Here is a 25,905-nt window from a genome sequence, read left to right on the forward strand (position 1 = left end):
TAGGAATCTCCACATTAATTAATTGAACTTGACCAGAGTTGGTGTTGTATAATTTATTTCGATTACCGGTACTAAAAACAATTTAATTCCATTTGAGGGGATTAACAGATAGCCTATTTGCCTGGAACCACGTACACAGCTTAAAAAGATTATCATTTACTAGGTCTTGCAGAGAAGCTAAATCTTTATTTACATGCAAAATTCCTTCCTTTTTGAAGACCTCGAAAGCAGATATTCTCTCATCTCATGGAAGTGATATTGCTCTTTGTACACGATTATCCTTATGCTTGTTGCTAGCTGTTATCAGCTTCAGATTTTGCCTCTTTTGGTCTGCTGCAGCTCCAACACGCACCGATTGCTTTCTTTTCCTTTCTGGAAGTGACTTAGATTCTCCACATTGATGTGGCCGTTTCCTTTTTCTCTTGGAGGGCCCTGAAACAGCTGCATCTCCGATTAGACCAACCTCATCTTGCATACGCAGCTTGGTTGTCATTACTAACAACCCTAGTTTGTCCTCCATCGAATTAAGAACCTCGATGTCTGTGCAAACATAGGTGAGATCACGGAGGATCGCTAGATGCTCACGACACTTTATCGCTACCGCTTTCTTTAATGAAAATTGTTTCTCCATAGGCAGGTCATCATACTCAGCAAGATCTTCCTCGTCCTCTACTCTTTCAACCATGACTTGGGGCTGTGTTTGTAGAAATACAGGAACATCTGGGTCCAGTGTGAATAGAGGGGACTCTCTATAAGCCTCTGGTAGGTCTACCCATTTGGCTTCGCTGTGTTGCAAAACGGCAAGGATATGTTTGCACGGTAAGTGGGTCCATCTCCAGTTCCAGCACTCACATGAGGGCATGTTGTTTTCCTTATGGAGGTGGACATTGTAGTGTGATCCCGGTAGAGCAGTTTCACTTGTAACCTAATATGACAAAAAGATGAATTTGGAAAAAAATAGGCCAATTCAGTTTTCATCGACAAGTTACAGGGGTATCTTAAATGTACCTACAGCAATTTGACTGCCTCGCTGTCAATGGGGATGCCTCTGCCTTCTCACGCAATCACTAAATATTGCCATTACCAAATACCAATTACAAACTAGAAATTTATATATCGGTGAAACGCTTGTTTCCCCAGGTCAGTGAATTCTCCTATTGGTGTGTACTCTTACTCAAATGTATGCACTTGATGCTGGTCAGGCGAGCTGAAAATGTAAGCATAGACCTCATATAAGTGCATTTACAATTGTTTTATGCAAATTTCATTGTAAATCCTTACATGTAATATGCAAGTGTATTACCTTGAAGTGAGGTCCAGAGATTCGGACAACATCTCCCCTCTCCATGGTCCTTGCATACTCCCATTTTCTTCATACAATGTAGTATGAACGAGGCCGGACGGTTTCTGAGGTAAGTAGGTACACCGTCATTGTATGTCCTTCCTACAGATTCCATAGAGATGACATTCTCCCGGATGTATCTTTTAGATATTAATAACAATATTTATAAAGAGAAACTTCATTGAATGAGATTACCCCACCCATGATAAGAGAGAAACTCGAGTATCAGCTGTCCAATTTATATGGGAATTGTCCTTTTTTTTCTTCTAAACTCTGGTTTCTGAGACAACCAACTGTTCCCACACCCACAGATAACATATTTCTCAAACAAAATCCAATAAATGATTACACGGATCAAAACTTAGACCTTTTGATATGTTGAAAATTTAGTCTTTTTAGAATTGGTTGCTATGAGTGCTTGTAACATAGCAACTGATTAACCTCAGAGTGAAATATTTCAGTTGTCTGCATTATGGCAACAGATGGTGCAAACTTCAAACAGACTGGAAGGTATTGAGAATTATGACTCACTTGGCTCAGGTAAGCTATAAAGCTAGACATGGTGATGCAAATATTTTTACATTAATCTGGTTTCCAAAGCAATGGGTCTTTCAACAAAGACCAAATTTTCTATTGTAATCCCAAAGATGATCACTCATGCAAGAACATTTTTCATATATTATGATAAAGAAGAGACTCTGGAAATTGGCCAATGATTAACAAAGATATTGCAATTTTATGAAATAGGATGGGGTTTCAACTTTTTTTTCACAATAAAATTGTTATAAGGATGGGGTTTAGCATTTTTTTCACTACAACATAAATATCTCTTGAAAAATTAGACTAGATTGTTGTTTTTTTTCTGGCAGAACAAACCTTATGCACTTCCTAAAATAGCAATACTACCGACACATAATGGTAATATTGGTACTAATTAAATTCTTTAAAGCAATTCATTTTAGCTGATAAAGAACACAATCTCACCTATGCTTCATTGAGGGCAGGTATTCTGTGATAAGGACAGATATCATTCCAGATATGCTGAGGTCCCTTCTCTGCTGTAGGAACTTGTATTTGAAGACCCGATTCTGACGTTCCAGACCATTGTTGGTGTTGATCTGTAGATCTCTGTCTGCACGAAAGGTCCACACCCAACGCTGAAATCAAAGAATGAAGTAAAGATTTATGACCTCATGCAAAATTGCACCAACTCCAATTGGACAGTAATTTCTTAATAATGAATGAAGAATGCAATAATTTGGAGACGCCTGTAAAATTGAATTCAAATGTGACCCTACCCATATTATGTAACTGTTGCATTGATATGGCTGGGCACATTCACGCATAAGCATGTATAAAACAGGGTGGAGCTCAAAACCAGAAGTGCTGATTTGTTACATTCTTGGGATACACTGAACAACTAATGTATTTGGTTGATCATTACTCTAGATTTTTAGCAATTCAGAAGACTTTTCAGGTGAACTGACACCGAGATTAGCATTATTTTCCTTTTTCTTCGTGCATGGACATACTACACATGGGCATACATTGGTCTTTAATGAATTCAAGCGCCTTTGTATTTCAACAATGCATGAATAACATTTCCCAATAACATATACATTGTTCCATGATGACGGCACATTCCCCACATGCAAACACTGTAATGACAAATTCCCCACATGCAAACGCTGAAATGACAAATTCTACCGGCCAACATCATAATACAGTACCTTGTAATGTGGAAGTCATTGCTTGGTGAACCACTTATGCAGTTTGCTGTTTGCCTTCCACTCGGGTGATGACTTAAAAGCTGCCAACGGGGCCTCATAGTCGGCTGGTTGGGCAGCATGAGCACAATTTCTCATCATGGCCAATATCCTCTGCTTGCATGAACTGACTCCGTTGTCAGTTTTGTTGGTCCATCGGACCCACGCTTGTTCCCGATGGAAATCACACAAGTAGACTGTGCATGCTACAGAAAGATATAACATTTTGTTTTGCTAGTCTTCTTTTTAAATGATATGACTTGCATTTAATATTAAAAATGTTTCAATGTATTTTTTCCAAAAAAAAAAGAAGAATGCCCACTATAATAAAGTAAAAGCTTGACAATGGGACTCACCCACTTGCCTGAATAATTGAAAGTTTATGTCAGACTTGTAAAATAAAAAATAAAAACAGTGAACTTGTCTAACTGGGAAACACTGGACTTTCTAACCCAAATTAAGGGGAATGTAGGGTGAGGTTCCATAAGAATAGCACTAGGAATGTGTTAGGAGACAAATGAGCCAAGTCTAGAGTGAGATGAGGGGAGTGTAGGGTGAGGTTTCATAAGCCTAGCCCTATAGGAAAGTGTTATGAGACAAATGATCGCTATTTTAACCCCAATAATAATAACAATAAGTTGCAATAACACAAGTCTAACGTTAGAGTGAGATGAGCCCTAGGAAACAGTGGTGTTAGTCTGTTACTGTTACTTGTTAGGAGACGAACAGTTACATTACGTTAGTCTTAAATCATGTAAATAGGCCCTTAGTTAAAGGCTTAAAGTTACTACTAGATCTACTAGATCTAAACGTTAGATCTAAAGTTAGATCTAGTACTAACGTTCTTGCTAGATCTAAAGTTAGAATAGATCTAACGTTAGAATTTAGACTCTAACATTTAGACAGTAGATTCTAGACTAGATCTAAGTGATCGTCGTTAGTTACTTTTTTAGTTACTAATAATACTTTAGTTTAATAGATCTAGAATCTAAGTTGAGTTAGATCTATGAAGAGGGCAACTAAACTTACTTGGATCATGATATACTTCTTTGAAGTCTTTCACATACGTAACTGAGGATGATATCTCGAAAGACTTTACTACTGGGGCAACCTCCGATAACGATGGTACTCATCCTTGCCATCCATTTCCTTCCACTTCGATTGGAGTCCACATGTGGTCCCACGAGTTCGCCATGTTGGGTACAGCATCCCCCGCATGCATGACATGAAGCATGTGAAGTGAATAGGGCTGTCAAATATCATAGCTACCGGTATAGCTAGCAGACTGCTAGCTGTTATCATTTTGTGCACTATACATGTGGGCAGTACTTTCTCCTCCCCCATCTCTCCCAGAGCTGCATGCTCACTCTGTGCATTGTGTGGTACCGGTACGTGATTGGCCGGGGGTTGATAAATATTCATTTTCCGTAGAGCAGGGTTTGTGCTATTGAATATTCATGATTTGCATGACCTTTCCATGCGGAATCACTTCCCTCAAGCCAACCTTGGATAAAAAGTGCCTACCGGCCTACTTAGGGGAGAGAAGGGGGAGAAAAGGGGGAAAGGAGATGGATAGTGAGAGCTGTACAACATAACTAAATTTATCAAACGGAAACCATATTTTCGGATAAACAGGGGCCTAATTAGCTACTTTTGCATAGTTCAAGAGCCATGACCTTTGACCTACATGCTCTGAAAACAAACTTAGACTGTATTTTGATACCATCTGTCAAACATTAAACCAGGGTTCCAAATACGGGCCTTAATTTGGGTCTAGTTCATTTACCATTCTACTGATAAAGTATGTCCACAATCATGGTAATCAATTCTTCCTTAGAAATCGCATCTGCCTTATATGCCTCTATTAGGAAGTAAAGCGTGGTCATCAACCCTTCAGTTTCAATTATGAAGGTCTCTGAGTCTTGGACAGGCATGGCTCCTCTTTGCTGCATGGAACTAAGTCAAGAAATTATGAAATCGTGAAAGAACAAAAACTAAATTTTTATGACAAAAATGCCATACCGGTAGAGTAAGGCCCTTAACCCTAACTGCACTTGACTACTACCATTTCGCAGACGTGCGAGATGCCAGGGTTGCTCGTTCCAATGATCCAGGTAGGGATTATTTTGCTTTTCAACAATGTATGTAGAATGCAACATGATGTTACAATGTCTGACATATTGCGTAAGTCATGATCACAAGTCTTGTAGAGCAATCGCTAGCGGCCTTTTAGGCGCCCAAATGCATGCTCTACCACAATACGGCAGCTGCTGAGACGATTGTTGAAGACAAATTGCTCAGGAGTGAGACGGCCATTGTCGCTGAATGGTTTCAACAAAATTGGGAGAAGAGGGTAGGCAGGGTGTCCAAGCATTAGAAGAGGTACATCACAACCACGAATACGTAACGTTTGCTCAGGAAACAAGGAGCTATTTTGCATGCACGCCCCCAAATTTTGCGTGAGAAGCACTTTGGAGTGACGGAATTGATCTGACAGGTCCACTGGTTCAAAGCTGACCTCGCTGTACTCCTGTACATTCCTTCTATCCCTCCCCAGCTTTACAGGTGTGTGGTACACTGCCTCACCAGCTCCTTCCAGTTGGAATCTGGCATTTAAAGGCATGTAGCTCTTTTCCAGCATGTCAAGGATGTGTGGAGCAGCCAGAACATCATCACCCTTCTTGCTCATGAAGACATACTGCTTCCCATGGCCCACGACACACCCCTGATCTATTATATTCCTCTGCTTCGCCTCGGGCCAATTTTCTTAGAGGGATTAATTTTTAGTAGTACTTGGCTAACTACTTTTTGTTTGGGTCTTGTATCTTTTCTCCGATATACTTTTTCATTTTGAGAAGTTCAAGCTCCTGCTCCTTTTCTGTTAGGTTCTTCTTCTTTAGTCTTTCTACGAAGTATCCTGTACATAAAACAAAAATATCTATTTACACGGCAGGATGAAATGTATCTTTTCTCCGATATACTTTTTCATTTTGAGAAGTTCCAGCTCCTGATCCTTTTCTGTAGTAGTACTTGGCTAACTACTTTTTGTTTAGGTCTTGTATCTTTTCTCCGATATACTTTTTCATTTTGAGAAGTTCAAGCTCCTGCTCCTTTTCTGTTAGGTTCTTCTTCTTTAGTCTTTCTACGAAGTATCCTGTACATAAAACAAAAATATCTATTTACACGGCAGGATGAAATGTATCTTTTCTCCGATATACTTTTTCATTTTGAGAAGTTCCAGCTCCTGATCCTTTTCTGTAGTAGTACTTGGCTAACTACTTTTTGTTTAGGTCTTGTATCTTTTCTCCGATATACTTTTTCATTTTGAGAAGTTCAAGCTCCTGCTCCTTTTCTGTTAGGTTCTTCTTCTTTAGTCTTTCTACGAAGTATCCTGTACATAAAACAAAAATATCTATTTACACGGCAGGATGAAATGTATCTTTTCTCCGATATACTTTTTCATTTTGAGAAGTTCCAGCTCCTGATCCTTTTCTGTAGTAGTACTTGGCTAACTACTTTTTGTTTAGGTCTTGTATCTTTTCTCCGATATACTTTTTCATTTTGAGAAGTTCAAGCTCCTGCTCCTTTTCTGTTAGGTTCTTCTTCTTTAGTCTTTCTACGAAGTATCCTGTACATAAAACAAAAATATCTATTTACACGGCGGGATGAAATTTACATATTGATCATGAAAGTTCAGCAATCACCACAAAGTTTTACATTTTCACATCAGAACACTAATCAACTTCACACAAAATAATTAATTTCTGTAGAAGCAATATTGTGATAAAAGCAAAGTTGGTACGCAGGAATAAATTATCTTCCTACCAAATTAACACAAGTAAAAAAAAAAATATTGAAATAAACCAGAACACTCCTCATCATATTCCTCTTCTGATGAATGGAGCGCGAGCCTCTTGTTCCTTATTGTTAATCTCTTCCCTCGCCCCAGAGGACTGTCGGTACTGTTAACTTCTTTCCCTTCCAGCGCTCTATCAAGAGGTGTTTTTAGCTCAGTTTTGCTGTCTGTATTTACGGAAAGAGAGAGAATGAATAGATTTGATTATGGACCATCAGATTCCACCATTGAAACACCCTTTACCATCAGATTCCACCGTTGAAACACCATTTACCATCAGATCCCACCATTGAAACACCTTTCACCATACAGACTCCACCATTGAAACACCATTCACCATACAGACTCCACCATTGAAACACCATTCACCATACAAACTCTACCATTGAAACACCATTCACCATCAGATCCCGCCATTGAAGCAACATTCACTATACAGACTCTACCATTGAAACACCATTCACCATCAGACACCACCATTGAAACACCATTCACCATACAGACTCCACCATTCAAGTACCATTAGATTTTTTTGTAAGGGTATAGTGTCACCCAAGAGGAAATAAATGACCAGAACTGCCAGGAATTATCTGTAACAGAAAGCAACTATTCTGGCCTTTGATTTCACTTTAACAACTCTTTAAAAAAAAGAAGGAATTCATGACAGGTTGTTGCCTATAAAGTGTTTGACCTTTGGTCAAGGAAAGTAACAACTAATTATGAACCTACTTCCTAGCCCTCTTCTGTGGGATGGCCACCTCCTCCTCCTCACTTTCGCTCGGATTTGAGGTAAATAACAGCGGATCACATCTAATGTTGGCTTTCGCCCATGAGTCTGAAATGTTACAAAGGTTGATAAAACTTCAAACTTTCTTTAAAGGTTTCATTGTTTATATCACCCAGGTCACAAAACCCCACCAACCTTTCACTTGCACTGAAAACTAATCCAGATTTGATTTTCATCTCATCCATCAACACACAAACATTTCTCTTGAAGTTTGGTTGATTATCCAAGTCTTGCTCTTTGATAATGTGTGCTAGGAGAGATGTGTCTGTGAAGTGTGTATAGTTTCTTAATGTGTTTTGATGTGGGAGGTTCATGATTCCGGAATCCTGGAGGAGATTATAAGCAGAAGAGGACTTGGAGTTAAGAGTGATGCACATTCGAAGAAGAGAAGGAATTTTGTTGTTGTTGCTCCCACAAAATTCTGGGGGAAGTCATCTGGGAGGGATTAAAACCTGTGTTGTTGAATTGTTGTTCATCAGGTCAGAAAAATTGTTTGACCGGTCACGAGGAAGTTCCTCTGCCTCCCTTTTGACTGAAGAGACACCTCCAAGGTGTGCACTCTTCTTGTCATATTTCTTATTATTATAATTCTCTTATTTATTTGGAACTACTGGTATGTGTTTTTCCAAGCGACTGATTGTTAGCGACAGTATGGCTTAGATTGTGCGGCGCTGGCACTCTTCTTCTGCGTGGAGGAGAGCAGCAGAAGACTGGGATGATTGGGGTGGGAATACCCATGTTCAGGAATGTTAGATGATTTTGATTGGCCGCCCAGCATGAAGCCTCGACCCTCCTCTGCCCATATGGCTTCTTCGTCTCGCAGTTGCAGTCGGTTGCACACCAATCTTACTCCCACTTAAGCAAACACGCTTCTTGCCTCTCTTCTGAAGAGCCCTTGCTGCCCCAGCATACTTCCCAAATGAATACATGGCAGACACAAGATGGGTGTTGGTCTTTATTCTGATGTAGCCTTCTACCATTGCAGCAATTGCTGGGTTGAATATATACATGGCAAAATAAAAATTAATTGTCATTGTCATAGCAACCCCAATATGTAGGCCTATACATGTAACAAGTTTGGAGAGGTTCCGGCAAACCATTCCCAAGATATTCCCAAGATATTGCAAGAACAAAACGGGACAGATGGACAACCCCAAAACTCAATCTTCAGAAGACTGGAGAATTTGTGCGGGGCTGCATGGGGAGCCTAGGGGAGGAGGGAGGCCCATCCTCGGTCTTTTTAAGACTAATGCCACCAGCCATGTTGTGCAGGAGGCAAAAAATATGACTACCTTCTCTTCCACACTGCTCGAGAAAAACATAATGAAGTGCATGGTAGTCTCCTCTTCTTTAGTCCTTCTATTACTTCCAGGAAGGGAGTATTCAGGGTGGAAAAGGTCGAACACCTCATTAGCATCCAACTTTTTCGGTTGGACACCGAAAAGGCTACGGAAGCAGTCTAGAAAACCACAAACAGAACGAAACAGTTAACAAATTTAATTATAATTATTTGTAGTACAAGAGAAATATGTTTCAGTTTATCATATCATAACATTGCTTTAATCATTTACTTTAATGCTATTTTAATTTTCCTTGCTACAAATTAATGAACATTGCTTTTTTCACATCTCTGATCTTTAGTAATCGTATGCAAATCCTACTTAATTTATAATTGGAACAGGGATTGAGGCCTTTGCCTCCATCTATAATCCTCCGGTGCCAAGTTTATATACTAATGCCATATTGACATTTTATGAATTTCAATTTATTTCATTCGTCATATAAAAACATACATAATTATAACATTGATATTTACATTGATAAGTGAAGAACATACAAATAACAAAATGAAAGATGAACATAGAATACAAATATATATACGAATGAGGAACCAGCAATTTGAAATTGAAATTGAATTGAATTGGTTAGATGATTGCAGTGTGGGAGATGATGAATAGCGATGTACCTGTCTTGCTCTTTCTTTATGTTTGCCTGTAGGAGAATATAACAAATCATTCAATTCAAAACCATATCATCTTGCATTCATATGCAAATATAGACTTTGTCAATAGGGAACCTCTTGCCATGGGAAGCAACACTTTAAAATTCACATAAAAAAAATCGCAAGACAAGGTACAGGAAATACAATGGTAATTGAGTGTGACAAGGTACTGTGGAGATAAACAAGTTTATAGAATATTGATATAAATAAGTGTATAGACTATCAAGACACAAATGGCAGTATTGGCTGTGAAGAAGGTTGGAATACCTGTTAAACAATGAAAGAATTTGTTGGAAGATAATGACAAAACTGGTTGGAAAATGTTGGGAGAACTGGTTGGAAGATGTTGGGAGAACTGGTTGGAAGATGTTGGGAGAACTGGTGGGAAGATGTTGGGAGAACTGGTGGGAAGATGTTGGGAGAACTGGTTGGAAGATGTTGGGAGAACTGGTTGGAAGATGTTGGGAGAACTGGTTGGAAGATGTTTGGAGAACTGGTTGGAAGATGTTGGGAGAACTGGTTGGAAGATGTTGGGAGAACTGGTGGGAAGATGTTGGCAGAACTGGTTGGAAGATGTTGGCAGAACTGGTTGGAAGATGTTGGGAGAACTGGTGGGAAGATGTTGAAAGAACTGGTTGGAAGATGTTGGGAGAACTGGTTGGAAGATGTTGGGAGAACTGGTGGGAAGATGTTGGGAGAACTAGTTGGAAGATGTTGGGAGAACTGGTTGGAAGATGTTGGGAGAACTGATTGGAAGATGTTTGGAAAACTGGTGTGAAGATGTTGGCAGAACTGGTTGGAAGATGTTTGGAGAACTGGTTGGAAGATGTTTGGAGAACTGGTTGGAAGATGTTGGCAGAACTGGTTGGAAGATGGCAAAACTTGTAGAGATGATGACGATATAGGGGAGATGGTTGAGAGGCTGGTGTGAGAGAGATGATGAATAGCGATGTACCTGTCTTGCTCTTTCTTTATGTTTGCCTGTAGGAGAATATAACAAATCATTCAATTCAAAACCATATCATCTTGCATTCATATGCAAATGAATGTATATAAGGTGGCACAACCGACCTATGCTCCCATTTGAAACATAAGTGGCATAGTACACAAATTGTGTCCACCTTTCACATTTTCAATCCAACAGTCACTTAAGCCTTTAAACAAAATATATGTGCATCAGCATGTCAGAACATTTTGGAATTGTGCCTCTCTTGAATCTTAGATAAGAAACTGTTCTACCAATAGAGTTTTTGTCCTACATTGACTTTAAGAACTGGTTGGAAGATGGCAAAACTTGTAGAGATGATGATGGTATAGGGGAGATGGTTGAGAGACGGGTGTTGTTAGATGATTGCAGTGTGGGAGATATAGTCCTTGTCTTGCTCTTTATGTTTGCCTGTAGGAGAATATAACAAATCATTCAATTCAAAACCATATCATCTTGCATTCATATGCAAATGAATGTATAAGGTGGCACAACCAGCCTGTGCTCCCATTTGAAACCTAATTGGCATAGTACACATACCCATCAATATCATATATGGTTATCTATCTTCTTCTTTTTTTTGGAGGGGGGGGGGTGTTTTTGTAATAGTACATGATATATTTTCAGATTCTTTCTGCTGCATGGTAATGCATGTGAAGTATTAAATTGTACAAGTATGGCAATTCTATGTTACAAAAGCAAGGAACATTTTTAGTTCAAATATTCCTTTCTTTTCTATTATAGAATAATATTGAATATTATTACCCGTATCAGACATCTGAGCTGGTCATTTACAAAACCGTATTGCCCTAGTTTTCACTAGCAGTGGGAACGGAGGGGTATATTCTTTGTATTTTCCTTGGTCTCCCTGCGCGTATTGACTTTGCGTGTAGAGACGAGTGAAAATATACCTTGGTATTTTCCACGGTCTCCGCGCATCGTTGTCTCCGCGCCGTATTTTGTCATTTTCATTGCGCATCTATTATGCGTACGAGAACCTGCGCACTTTGCGCGCACTCTATTGTGACGTAATAATCACACCAAATGCACACTGTTTGCAGTGTATCGAAAATTTTGTCAAGCACTGGTGCTGGTTTGACAAAGTTTGTTCAGTTCTTGAGATTGTCATGGTGGATTTCTGTATTTGCTCTAGATGTCTGATTTGGATAACAATAAAAATATTGACTGGCTTTACTTTCGGGGGATATCAGAAATAATGACCGCGCTAAGACCATATTGCCCTCGTCTTTCGACTCGGGGCAATATGATCTGAGCTTGGTCAATATATCTGATATACCCCTCAAGGCCAGTCAATATTATATAAATATTGTGTACTTGTGGTGCTGTCGTCCCGGCTTTATTTCGTGTAAGGATATTGCTTCACTTAATGGCTGCTGGGACAACAGCACCACTGCGCCTAGAAACAATGTATTAGGCGCGTTATAAATGTGATCTATTATTATTTATTATTATGGAATGATGTGCTGCCTACTTGTACAAATTTTTTAAGTTGGATATGTTTTGGCGCAGCCGTGAAGTACTGTCAAGAGTATCAAAGTTCTTACTGTTCACTTCAAGTGATTTCTCATTATGGGAAATGATACAAATGGGTCCGATCCATTGAGGATATCTCCATGTCCTATATCAGGGCTAGACACTAACGGGTGCCTAGGGTACCTGAGCACATACGATTTAAGTCCAGACCCCCATCATTATGAAGTTTTTACATAAGGCTCGTACATAGAAACTGTAAAAAGTTCAGTCTGGACCCCCTTCAGTGTGGAGCCTTGCCTGTATGATGTTTGCCCTTTTTTTTTTCTTTTTCATTTAATTTCATTCATTATTTATTAAAAGAAAAATCATGAATGTAATTGTTTGACCTTAGGGTCCTTTTGTAGTATCATATGTTGACCACAAAACAATTTTCATTAACTGTTTGGTTAAACAATTGGGTAGAAAATGTGTGTATGTCCTATTATGACAAACACAGGATTGCCCATTGGTATAATTGTAAAGATAACCATTATAATCACATGACTAAGTATGCCTGGACCCCTCTTGTGTCAGGGATGCCAAAATTCTGCCTAAGAATATTCTAATTTTGTTGTAATGATGCACTAAAATGGCTGGCTTTCTTCCTTTTCTGAAGTAAAACCATACCATGTACATGCATTAGTTGTCAAAACTTCTTCTTCTGAAAGATATTCTCAGCCAAATTTAGCAGTGAATCCAAGAAGAAGAAGAATATTTTCCATTGAAATTGTTATGTATGATGATTTTCAGGAGGGGTGAAATTCCCAAAATGTATTAATTATTGAAATGTTTCTTGTCATCATGATGCAGCCAAACCTATGTAAACTCCATTAACAGTGCAAATGAATTGTTTTATGTGTGCTAAAGTTTGTTTAAATGTTGAAATAACAACTCTAAGAGATACAATGTATTTGATGAATCTGTTATTGAAAAAATAAAGATTAAAAAAGAATGTTGTTAAAGTAGAGAACCAATGCATTGTACTAATGTACTAATTACTTCAAATTCATCAAGAAACTGATATGAGAGCTGGTTTTTGGCCAAAGTACTGAAATTTTGACTGGTCAATCAAATAGATAGTTTGTTTCAGCTTCAGATGGTTGGGTACAGGAACTTCTAATATTCAACAGGTGAACTTCTTATTATTCTCAAAGAACTTCTTAACCAGCATCCAACAATTGTGATGGTCACAACCAAAACAACCATCTAGCATCATCATGTGGAACCACATTTCATTGGTAGGATACAAGAACTTTTCTCAAGAAGTTATCAATATTGTAACTGGATGACAAATCATCTAGCTGCACTGTATGGTACCAGACTTGTTCTACAGCCTTCACAATCTTTTTCAAGAATTCATCAACTTTGTGACTGGGTCACAGCTTCATTTTATGGTACCACATTTTCTTGAGATCCTTCAAAAACTTTTCTCAAGCTGTTGTCAACATTGTGACTGGGTCACAACTCATCTATCATTGTTGCGTGGTACCAGATTTTCTTGAGATCCTTCAAAAACTTTTCTCAAGCTGTTACCAACATTGTGACTGGGTCACAAATCATCTAGCTGCACTGTATGGTACCAGATTTGTTTGACATCCTTCAAAAACTTTTCTCAAGCTGTTATCAACATTGTGACAAGGTCACAACTCATCTAGCTTCATTTTATGGTACCACGTTTTCATGAGAGCCTACAGAATCTTTTCTCAAGATCCGATTTCTAAAAAAGGAATATGGTTGCATCGTGTTATCAGCTCTTTATATGCCCAATTATTCTACTACTTAATATTTATTGAAACCAAAGCATATTTGAATATTGACTTTTTTTCAAAGAGATATTTATATCAGGCATGTTGATGTCTTGATTTGATGTTGATTTAAAAAAAATTATGTTCAATAGTAGGTTTGGCTGTATCAGTACTTGATGATTCTTAAGTGAAGTATTTAAGATTTTACAAACTATTTCACATGTTCAGAATGACATTTACTAAACATATTTGTTGACTATTAGAAAGCGGTTTGTGTCGTTAAAGTGCTTTCACAGACCTATTGCATGGCATACATATGAATATGTACCAAAGTATCATTAGTGATCAAGCACTCTATTAAATATATGGACCAAAGACTTTTTATGGATTTGATAAATGAACCAAGCAATTTTGGCAGAAAGATGACCACATTGTTTCTTTCACAGCTAAGGATTTATTGTGAATATTTGATTTATTGTGATTTTGTGAATAGTATACACTTAAGAATATATATGTACATATTTGATAAATAGTGTTATATCATGTCAAGAATACCTTATTAGTTATATCATGTAGGAAATTGGATTATTATGATGCTATGTGTGATTGTGTGTTCAAGTCTTTCTTATTTATGATTTTGTGAAATATGATTATGAATAAATGATTATCAAAAAAAGAAAAAAAAAAAGAAACAATGCATTCGAGAATGACATGAAAATTTGCTAACAGCAATGTTTATTTTCTATTCATCTCTTTGCATTGTTTAGATTACTGGCTCCCACCTCATCCACCACTGGGAATGTGAGACATAAACACTTCTATCCTAAGTTCAAAGAGGTTGATCTCTCCAAAGAAAACTTCAACCGTTTCAAGCAACGACCAGTAGAGGGCGATCTAACCAAGGAGAATGAGACGTTTGTATATAAATGGAGTCAGACGAAGCACATGATGAGTCCATTGAAGCAGGCTCCATGGTTGAAAGGTGAATGGACTCCTCAGTCCAAGAGGGCAGGAGTCATCGCCATCAAGCTAGGCATGCAACCTCTATGGACAAAGGAAGGAAAACGAGTTCCTACTACACTCTTACAGGTTAGTACTTCTAGGGCAGCTTCATGGTTACCATACCAACAAAAAATAACTTGGTACTTCGTCTTTTATGAAATACCGGGTATTCAGAGTAGGGCTGCGACGAGTAATTCAGAGTCCATGTAAGATAGTGATGTGGCACCGTTACATGTACATCCTTATACTAGTACTCTTGTTAACCTCTGATTATTTATGGCAGAATATATTCTACTCTAACATCTCTGTGCATATAAACATGTTAGTAGTTTTTATTTGATGAGTCTTACATTTTATTGTAAATTTCATAGTTGATACGTCATTTGAAATCAATTCCCAGTCCCATTATTCTTCAGGGAGTTCTGAGAATAGCATTTTTTCTATTCTTTACTAATGTCCTTTGTCAAGGCATTAATCTACATTTGCCACTCCATACCCAGGGCCAGGAGAGCAAAGGTGACCTGGTAGGATGAAGAAAAAAAAAATTGTGTTAGTAATTGCCATATGCCCTTACAGTGACCATATGGTAGGAATACTCCCCAGGGAATGGAGATGGTGCGCATAGTGCATTAATGAATCAAATCTGTTGATTTAATAAACATTATGTAGATGTAGTTGTTAATTGATATATAATATGCCGTTTTATTTGACAGGTTTTGGAGTGCAATGTAATAGATTTCCATCCTCAAGGGCTAAATGGGAGTGATCGACCTGGGACTGTCCTTGTAGCCGCCAAGAATGCCCCACCATACTATGTGAGTCCATCTTCAAATCCATCCATCAGCAGTATTTCGTATCTCAAAAGTAAACTTATTCATGATGCCAATCAGAAGTAGTCAGTGGAGCTCAGGAATAAGTCGGGACAATAAAAAAAAAAAAATAAAAAAAAAAAACTGAAGCATATTTGATTATGATATTTGCAAGCAGCTATACCAGGCCTGATTAATTACCTGACTTAAATCGGTTTCCTTATTTATTTATTTTTTATTTATTTATTTTTTATTTTTTTATTCCTCCCCCCCCCCCCCCCCCCAGGTTTTCCTTTTTTTTTTTTTTCCTTCTTCCCGATTTCACCCTTTTCCCTACAATTTTCTTTCTCAAAAAGGGGGGGGGGGGGATGTTGTTACATGCCTTTTTTTTTTTTACTCAAGGGGGGGGGGGGCTAGTTGAGGGGGAATTTTTTAATTTTTTTATTTAGTGCTCACTATCACCCCTGATCTACACATTTGAAAGATTTAGTTCAGCATGTGATTTATTCATGTTGGCTTTCATCAGATCAATGAATATATTCTAAGCTGATTCAGAAGTAAACCTCAACAGGGCAGATCTATATAAGCTTATGCGAGCGTGTATGGGTGAGTAGTCGACTCCCAAGTCGCTTTATGTTAATTGGATTGTATTTAAATCGGCATTATCTCTGTTTGGAAGTATTATTGGAGCTCGTAGTTGGAATACAGTGCAGTCATATAATAGAACTCCTAATAAACAGAACAATATATTTTCTCATGATTGTTACACTTGAAAGTATCCAATTGGATTGTGTATAGAGAGCAATATTCATACACCAAGGATTAAATACTAGATTATAGTCTAAAAACTCTTGTCTTTTATTCCATTCTTCAGAAAGATGAGGAGTATGCAGATCTGTTCAAGTCAGTGTGTCTACCTGTCAAAGAACACATCACTAGCTTCAATGTGACAGATAATGCAGCTCTTCAACCAGGTAAGCTAGCAGTCAATTATGTAGTTTAGAGCAGAGAGAAGCTTTCACATCATTCCTTCGAGATAATACCATATATCATTAACCAGAGCTTTCTAGTGATCTACTACAACAATGTAATGATAAAGATGAATTTGTTCTTGCAAGCATTATTTAACAATTCCCATTTCTAAGAACTGCCTGTTTGTACAATACTATAGAGTACCTAAGTGTGACTCCATATTAGCCAAGTTGTCAAGGTCCCTGGTTCCAAGCAAGGTTGTGCCAAACATTGAATTTGCCTTGCTCCAGTCTGTTGTCTGAATGACTTTTCGTTGAAACTCACTGGGAACCATTAACCTGGGACCTGTTGCATAAAACTTACCATTGATGGTAACTTTGCAATCAATGGCAACTACCATGGTAACAGGGCTCAACAGCCAATCAAAATCAAGGTTTCCATGGTAGTTACCATTGATGGCAAAGTTACCGTCAATATGACGTTAGCACTTCTGTACTCTATACCAGGGCTCCACAATAACTTTTATGGAAGGGAGACCCAGATTGTTTTTAAGAGTCTATGCTTTTGCCCTTTATAGAAAACCCTTCTTTTTTTTCTTTTTATCAGAGGTGGTGGTGGGGGGGGGGGGGGGGGGGGGGAAGGGACTTACATTTTGGACATCCATGTGTCCCATGCACCAGTTTGTGTCAAGCCCTGTCTATTCTAATGATTGTATAATTTAGTGCTGTAGTCAAACGTTTAACCGTCCGGTATCCGACCGCCCATGGCGGATTCCGTTTTCAATTGGACGGTTTCGTTTTCCCGATTTTTTTTTTTTTTTTTTTATAATTTTTTTTTTTTTTTTTTTTTTTTTTTAAAGTTTCGATTTATGCCCCTCCACCTGGCACTATGCCTGGCAATGTCTCCCAGCTCAGTAATCTGTGTGTTGACTCACCACTCCAAAACTAGAACAACACTCCAATTTGTCTGTCATCTTGGTTTGAAAGTAATCTTTGTAATAGATCTCATCATCTCAATATGTAGTTTATAATAATAATTCATCCAACTTTTACACAAGGTTCTGTCCTAGGTCCTCTACTGTTTTTAATTTACATTAATGATCTTACACATTCTTCTAAAAACAACATTGTTACTATTATTTGTGACAAGTTCACAAGCACAAATCGGCCCCTTTAAATGCACCTCGCAGGTAAAAAAAAAAAAAAAAAAAAAAACCATTTTTTTTTTTTTTTTTTTTTTTTTTTTTTTAAATCGTTTAACCGAAAACCGTCCGGTTTTGACTGGCGGTTAAACGGAATTGGAGATATCCGTGATGTTACAGCACTAGTATAATTTGAGTTGGGTGTTTATCATCTTTATCTCTATGACATGTGATTACATAGATTTTACAAGGCTATAATTTGATCTATGTACCTTTGTATAAATTTTGATTCTTCTGATCACAATGTCAGGTTTTGCTTCTTATATTTCAAGCCAATGAATTACTATGATGATATATGATGGCCAACCATTTCAAAGTTGATGTATATCAACATTCTTGAGGAAGAGTTTTTGAAAGTTTCTACCTTTCCTATAGATACCATCATTATTGCTTGGATTATGTGAATATTATCATATATCAACACTGTTTTGGTTTGTTCTATAATCTTTTCATTTGATTGTTTTGGTTCCAGGTACACCTCTGTATGCTGCTCATTTTAGACCAGGCATGTATGTGGACATCGCAGCTAAGACGTAAGTATCTCTTCTCTCTTTTAAGTTCATAAAACAATGTTAACCCGATGAGGCACATGTTCAGAAGAGGTTACTCAAATCAAATTATTTTTCTCTTCAAATGGCAACCATTTTATATTCCAAACAAAACATCGCATAATGATTGCAGATGTATTTTTCATATGGTGAAGGGAAAAAAAAGCATAAAAACAATCACAAATTGCCAATCTTAAATCATCAATACAGGTATGCTTGATGCACTTTTTTTGTAAAACATGAACATCCCAAAATGCTGTAATCTCTCTTGATGAGCCTCTGTAAATCTTCAATTGGCAAGGCTTTATGTTAAAGATAAACTCCAGTTCTGGTAAAAAAAAATTAAAAAAATTCTCACAGAATCAAACGAAACTTACACTGAATGTTCAAGATTACAAATAAATGTCATGTGCCAAACAATTTTGGAAGAAAATGTATACTGGCTGAGTAATGAGCATAGAAAGATAAGGAAATCAGGGTAGTACCAGCCCCGAAATCACATGTGTTGTCCCATATACATCTTTCTGTGTAAGTGATTGTTACTTTACCAAGACTCTGCCAAATTTATGATGATTTTGATGACTACAGAACCTTGCATTACACACCATTGCTACATGCTATATGATCAACTTTTCTGCAATCGCATTACCAGAACTCAAGTTTATCTTTAAGTTCATAAAACCATGTTAACCCGATGAGGCACATGTTTAGAAGAGGTTACTGAATCACATTGTTTTTCTGTTTTTATATTCAAAGAAAACGTCGCATATTGATTGCAGATGAATTTTTCATTTGGTGAAGGAAAAAAAAAGCATAAAACAATTTAAAATTGCCAATCTTAAATCATCAATACAAATATGTTTGATGCACTTTTTTTTTAAACATGAACATCCAAAGATGCTGTAATTTATCTTGATGAGCCTCTGTAAAATCTTCAATTGGCAAGGCTTTATGTTAACATCACACCTATGAGATGACTTTATTCCTTTGATGTTTGATTTAAACAGGATAGACAAGGGTTTCCAAGGTGTGATGAAGAGATGGGGTATGAAAGGACAACCAGCTTCTCATGGTGCTACCAAAACACATAGGAAGATGGGAGGATCAGGTGGTGGAGGGGTAAGACTTGCACCTCTATGTATGAAAATACCAGTCGTATGAACACAGGAGGGGTAACACTTGTGCCTCTATGTATGATAATACCAGTCGTATGAACACAGGAGGGGTAACACTTGTGCCTCTATGTATGATAATACCAGTCGTATGAACACAGGAGGGGTAACACTTGTGCCTCTATGTATGATAATACCAGTCGTATGAACACAGGAGGGGTGACACTTGTGCCTCTATGTGTGAAAATACCAGTCGTATGAAAACAGGAGGGGTAAAACTTGGACCTCTATGTATGAAAATACCAGTCTTATGAACACAGGAGGGGTAACACTTGTACCTCTATGTATGAAAATACCAGTCATATGAACACAGGAGGGGTAACACTTGTACCTCTATGTATTAAAATACCAGTCATATGAACACAGGAGGGGTAACACTTGTACCTCTATGTATTAAAATACCAGTCATATGAACACAGGAGGGGTAACACTTGTACCTCTATGTATGAAAATACCAGTCTTGGTAACACTTGTACCCCTATGTATGGAAATACCAGTCATATGAACACAGGAGGGGTAACACTTGTACCTCTATGTATGGAAATACCAGTCATATGAACACAGGAGGGGTAACACTTGTACCTCTATGTATGAAAATACCAGTCATATGAACACAGGAGGGGTAACACTTGTACCTCTATGTATGAAAATACCAGTCATATGAACACAGGAGGGGTAACACTTGTACCTCTATGTATGAAAATACCAGTCGTATGAATACAGGAGGGGTAACACTTGTACCTCTATGTATGAAAATACCAGTCGTATGAATACAGGAGGGCTAACACTTGTACCTCTATGTATGAAAATACCAGTCATATGAACGAAAATACCAGTCATATGAACACAGGAGGGTAACACTTGTACCTCTATGTATGAAAATACCAGTCGTATGAATACAGGAGGGCTAACACTTGTTCCTCTATGTATGAAAATACCAGTCATATGAACACAGGAGGGGTAACACTTGTACCTCTATGTATGAAAATACCAGTCGTATGAATACCGGAGGGCTAACACTTGTACCTATATGTATGAAAATACCAGTCGTATGAACACAGGAGGGGTGACACTTATACCTCTATGTATGAAAATACCAGTAATATTAACACAGGAGGGGTAACACTTGTACCTCTATGTATGAAAATACCAGTCATATGAACACAGGAGGGGTAACACTTGTACCTCTATGTATGAAAATACCAGTCGTATGAATACAGGAGGGCTAACACTTGTACCTCTATGTATGAAAATACCAGTCGTATGAATACAGGAGGGGTAACACTTGTACCTCTATGTATGAAAATACCAGTCGTATGAACACAGGAGGGGTGACACTTGTACCTCTATGTATGAAAATACCAGTCGTATGAACACAGGACGGGTGACACTTGTGCCTCTATGTATGAAAATACCAGTCGTATGAACACAGGAGGGGTGACACTTATACCTCTATGTATGAAAATACCAGTAATATTAACACAGGAGGGGTAACACTTGTACCTCTATGTATGAAAATACCAGTCATATGAACACAGGAGGGGTAACACTTGTACCTCTATGTATGAAAATACCAGTCGTATGAATACAGGAGGGCTAACACTTGTACCTCTATGTATGAAAATACCAGTCGTATGAATACAGGAGGGCTAACACTTGTACCTCTATGTATGAAAATACCAGTCATATGAACACAGGAGGGGTAACACTTGTACCTCTATGTATGAAAATACCAGTCGTATGAATACAGGAGGGGTAACACTTGTACCTATATGAATGAAAATACCAGTCGTATGAACACAGGAGGGGTAACACTTGTACCTCTATGTATGAAAATACCAGTCGTATGAATACAGGAGGGGTAACACTTGTACCTCTATGTATGAAAATACCAGTCGTATGAACACAGGAGGGGTGACACTTGTACCTCTATGTATGAAAATACCAGTCATATGAACACAGGACGGGTGACACTTGTGCCTCTATGTATGAAAATACCAGTCGTATGAACACAGGAGGGGTGACACTTGTACCTCTATGTATGAAAATACCAGTCGTATGAATACAGGAGGGGTAACACTTGTACCTCTATGTATGAAAATACCAGTCGTATGAACACAGGAGGGGTGACACTTGTACCTCTATGTATGAAAATACCAGTCATATGAACACAGGAGGGGTGACACTTGTGCCTCTATGTATGAAACTACCAGTCGTATGAACACAGGAGGGGTGACACTTGTACCTCTATGTATGAAAATACCAGTCGTATGAATACAGGAGGGGTAACACTTGTACCTATATGTATGAAAATACCAGTCGTATGAACACAGGAGGGGTAACACTTGTACCTCTATGTATGAAAATACCAGTCGTATGAATACAGGAGGGGTAACACTTGTACCTCTATGTATGAAAATACTAGTCGTATGAACACAGGAGGGGTGACACTTGTACCTCTATGTATGAAAATACTAGTCATAAGACTTATACCTCTATGCTGATGAGTATTATGACCATAAAGTTAAGTGGAATGAAAGGACTTGTATATTTATGAGAATACCAGCGTTGTAGGCTGAAAAGATGGTAGAGGGGTCAAATTTGTACCCCGTTCACTATCATGTTTATGATTGGAGCATGGTGGGATATTCCAGGTGTATAACCAACGTGTTTGTTTACTGTCTTTGTCTATGATAGGACCTTGTAGGTTCCCTTTACTATGCACTTCCCCCAGTAATCAAATGTAATCTACTGTTTTAAATTTCTGTCTTCAAATCTGTGTTTTGAAAGGCTAGGGTGCTTATGATGTGATTTCCCTTGAATATTCCATATGATTATATTATTATTATATTAATTGTTTGGTTATTTATGTTTTTTGTTTTTTGTTTACAATCTTGTTAACTGTCTTGTTTATGATAGGATCCTGGTAGGATATGGCCTGGTAAGAAGATGCCTGGATTCATGGGTGATAAGCTCCGGTGGACATTTGGCCTGAAGGTATGTAGTGTATGATGAAAGACTTGGTACACACCAGGGGGGCGTTTCACAAAACTTGTCATCGGTGACAAATGACAGCTTTTGTTATAAGCTACTGAAATCCTTGCTTCTGATTGGTTATCAGCAGATTTGTCACTGTTATTTGTCATTGAAAAAAAGGCTTTGTGAAATGGGTTCCAGGGTCTTGTTAAGTCAGTTCTACCATTCCAAGCTTTGAGACATGCAGAGCATGACACCCCTCCCCCTCCCTCCTCCCCCTCCCCCCCCCCCCCCCCCCCCCCTCCCCTCCCCCCCTCCTCTCCCCCCCTCCTCCTCCTCCCCCTCCTCCTCCTCCCCCTTCTCCTCTCCCCCTTCTCCTCTCCCCCTCCTCCTCCTCAAGCCAGGTCTCAACTGGATTAATAATTGGTTTTCTGAAATAGAATTACCAGCAATATTTTTTTTTCCTCCAACCAATGTTGCCTTAGGAGGTAGTTGACTGGGGTGGTTATTCGAGTGGAAGGGGGGGGGGGGGGGGAGGTGGATGGTAGATGTCCAGGGGGTAGGTGTCCTGATTCAATATGTTTTTGTATTTAAGAAACATGATTAAACAGGCCACTCATATGTGATATGAATAATTGTAGATTGTATGAAATGTTGAGGTTTGCACTAATAAAAGTAATTGGGGTTTTTCTTCATCTCTTTTGTGCAGATGTAAATTTAAACAATAGGTATTTGAACTATTCACAGAGGAAGCAAACACATTTTCACAATCTGGATAAACATCTTCTTTGGTTTTGACTATGGCAGAGTGTAGAAAAATACAGAATTTTAATCATTTATCCATGATAATTTATTGCAATGAATGTCTAGTTTCTTGTACTGATCAATTTGACTCCATCCTGTTATTCCATTCCTCAGGTACTACGGGTGAATACCAAGCATAACATCCTCTATGTCAAGGGTACCATTCACGGGCGTAACTTGGGCTTCGTCAAGGTCAAAGACTCTCACCTCCATCCCGTCTCTGAGATGCCACCCTTCCCTACATACTACCCAGAAGAAGAGATAGAAGAAGATCTCATGGATGAATCACTGCATAACTTCTCCCATGCTAGCATTGAATATGAGATTGAGGAAGAGGAAGTGTCATGATGACATGTGAATCATGGAAAGACAGACATTAGATTTACAGAGGCTTGGATCGAACTCCATGCCTTACAAACATTGATAGAGACTATACACAGCACAAATCCCAATCTTCAATATAAGAAGAGGAGGGAGGTTTGTGTGATATTTTGAGTGATTACTATGAATAATCATGAATTGGTTTGCAGGAATGCCAGTTTTCAGGCAATAGTCTGAATTCAGACCCTAGCAAGTTATTTTCAGTCCATAGCTTAGGCTTTTTTGTGTACAAAATAGCTTGTTCTAGGTGATTTTCAGGCCCTCTGATCAATTCTAACTGGCATTCCTGGATTTGTAAGCCATCATTCTTTGGAGGTAATAGTTCTTCAAATTCCTTATTTATCTCCTGGATAGTGGCTATAATGTAAGAAATAGATTGAAACAGGTTGTTGGATGTGTAACTATCAAGTGTTGAACTAGCCTCAGTCAATCACCTGTGGTGTGGGGGATTATGAGAGCACCAAGAAATGATGTGCCACTTGCAGTCATTATAAACCTAGTGGACGGTCTGTCATATATTACACTCAGTAGAGGGGATGTATGAGTTCAAGGGGTACATCTTCTAATGTTCAAATATTGATATGATCGCTAGATGCCACTTCTTAGTGGAAAGTGAAGGAAGTTCTCGGAATATCAGGCCTGATTAATTACCCAATTTAAATCGGTTTCCCGTTTGTTTCCAGATTTTTTTTCTTCTCCAATTTATCCGAACTTGTTCACAATTTTCTTACTCAAAAGGCGGGGAATGTTGTTAGATGCCATTTTCCCCCCCTGAATCCTTGTTTTTTTTTAGTGCTCACTATCACCCCTGTCTCAGATATGAATCTATTTTTGTCATGTCCAGTCAGTTAACCATTTTCCCACATTTTGTGGATGGGGTTCTGAACTGTGATATGTTTGAAGTAGTACAAAGTGCTTTTTATGAAGAATAATATTGACTGAATTATTGAATGATTCACTGATTGACATAAATAAATACTATCAACAAGTCATTTAGTTTTATACTCTGATTTTTAGTTTTGTATTGCCATTACAGTATCTATGATTACTCTGTGCATATCAACAATTGCTAGCAATATTTGTGAAAGTATAGCAAGACACTTCAAACAGGTTGATACATATACATCTTGGGAAATACAGAAGGACCTCATAATAACAAACTGTACTTTGGCTGGCCCCACCATCCTGTGGTTTTGTGTAGCCCTGATAAAACAAGTTAACCCATTTGGTCTCGAGGTGTTTGCCATCGTGAGGTTACACTCTACATACATTCATACTGCACTGTAACTTCAATCACATTATATTGCAATATATCTTTTATCTTTAAAATAAACATTAAATTCTTACTTTATTTTTACTTGATTCTCAAAATGTCATTACAAGGTCACTGAACTTTCTTTTAAAGTCAGACAAATATTTCAAAATATACATTATTTCATAGTGTGCTTGAAAACGAGTCCTTTCTTCAAAATCAGTGATTGCGGAGGAAGAATTAATTTTCAAGTTACATCACCAATCAGATGAACCTATTCAGTGATTCACCACAGTGAGCTGTTTTCCACCTGAAAAACCTCACATTAGTTCCACTTAGGATCATTCTTGCAAATAAACATACATACAACAATAGTGAACAAATAACATGTTCACAAAATCAGAATATAAATGTACATGGCAAGCTATTGCACAAAATTTGTTCTGCTCTGACATCCCCTTTGGCACTTACTAATTAACTATCAACAACAACAGCAAACGATGATCATGAAATCTTAAAGATTTTGCAGCCTTTGATCGTTTCAAACCCTATGCTATATAAAAAAAATCCATGAGGTTTGAAATCCGGTTATTATATAAGAAATTACATGTATTTCAAATGTATTCTGGCTATTACTTAGAACATTCTTTATTATTCCCAAAAATGCGGCAATAATGGATTACATTTTAAGTAGTTCTGGTTTGAGATTGTAAGTGGTAAAATTGTTGTTTTTTTTAAAGAAAATTTCATATCAATGGTTTTTGGGAAATGA

At 38.0% G+C, this 25,905-nt stretch overlaps 1 protein-coding gene across 2 annotated transcripts; it reads left to right on the top strand.

Annotated features, from left to right (window-relative positions):
- The first annotated feature begins 1,458 nt into the window (after positions 1–1,458).
- LOC756465 (39S ribosomal protein L3, mitochondrial) lies at positions 1,459–24,877 on the top strand. Of its 2 annotated transcripts, none has more exons than XM_030976249.1 (8): positions 1,459–2,517; positions 14,784–15,105; positions 15,732–15,833; positions 16,702–16,801; positions 18,473–18,533; positions 19,556–19,667; positions 22,640–22,717; positions 23,615–24,877. In XM_030976249.1, exons 1-8 carry the CDS (start codon positions 2,513–2,515, stop codon positions 23,846–23,848), a joined length of 1,014 nt encoding a protein of 337 aa, XP_030832109.1. In that variant the 5' UTR covers positions 1,459–2,512; the 3' UTR covers positions 23,849–24,877. The 2 variants fall into 2 exon arrangements, with proteins under 2 accessions (XP_030832109.1, XP_030832111.1); XM_030976251.1 differs by lacking the exon at positions 1,459–2,517 and adding an exon at positions 11,987–13,728 and having other exon boundaries at positions 13,911–15,105.
- The last annotated feature ends 1,028 nt before the right edge of the window (positions 24,878–25,905 follow it).

This window comes from Strongylocentrotus purpuratus, unplaced genomic scaffold, assembly GCF_000002235.5.
Source record: "Strongylocentrotus purpuratus isolate Spur 01 unplaced genomic scaffold, Spur_5.0 spur5_scaffold_8, whole genome shotgun sequence".
Classification (NCBI taxonomy): domain Eukaryota; kingdom Metazoa; phylum Echinodermata; class Echinoidea; order Camarodonta; family Strongylocentrotidae; genus Strongylocentrotus; species Strongylocentrotus purpuratus.

What these genes read in the sequence shown, in the direction of transcription:
- LOC756465 (XM_030976249.1), top strand. An exon ending in AGAATGCCCCACCATACTAT is followed by an intron (nt 15,834 to 16,701) that starts GTGAGTCCATCT and finishes TCCATTCTTCAG; the next exon opens with AAAGATGAGGAGTATGCAGA. An exon ending in TAATGCAGCTCTTCAACCAG is followed by an intron (nt 16,802 to 18,472) that starts GTAAGCTAGCAG and finishes TTTTGGTTCCAG; the next exon opens with GTACACCTCTGTATGCTGCT.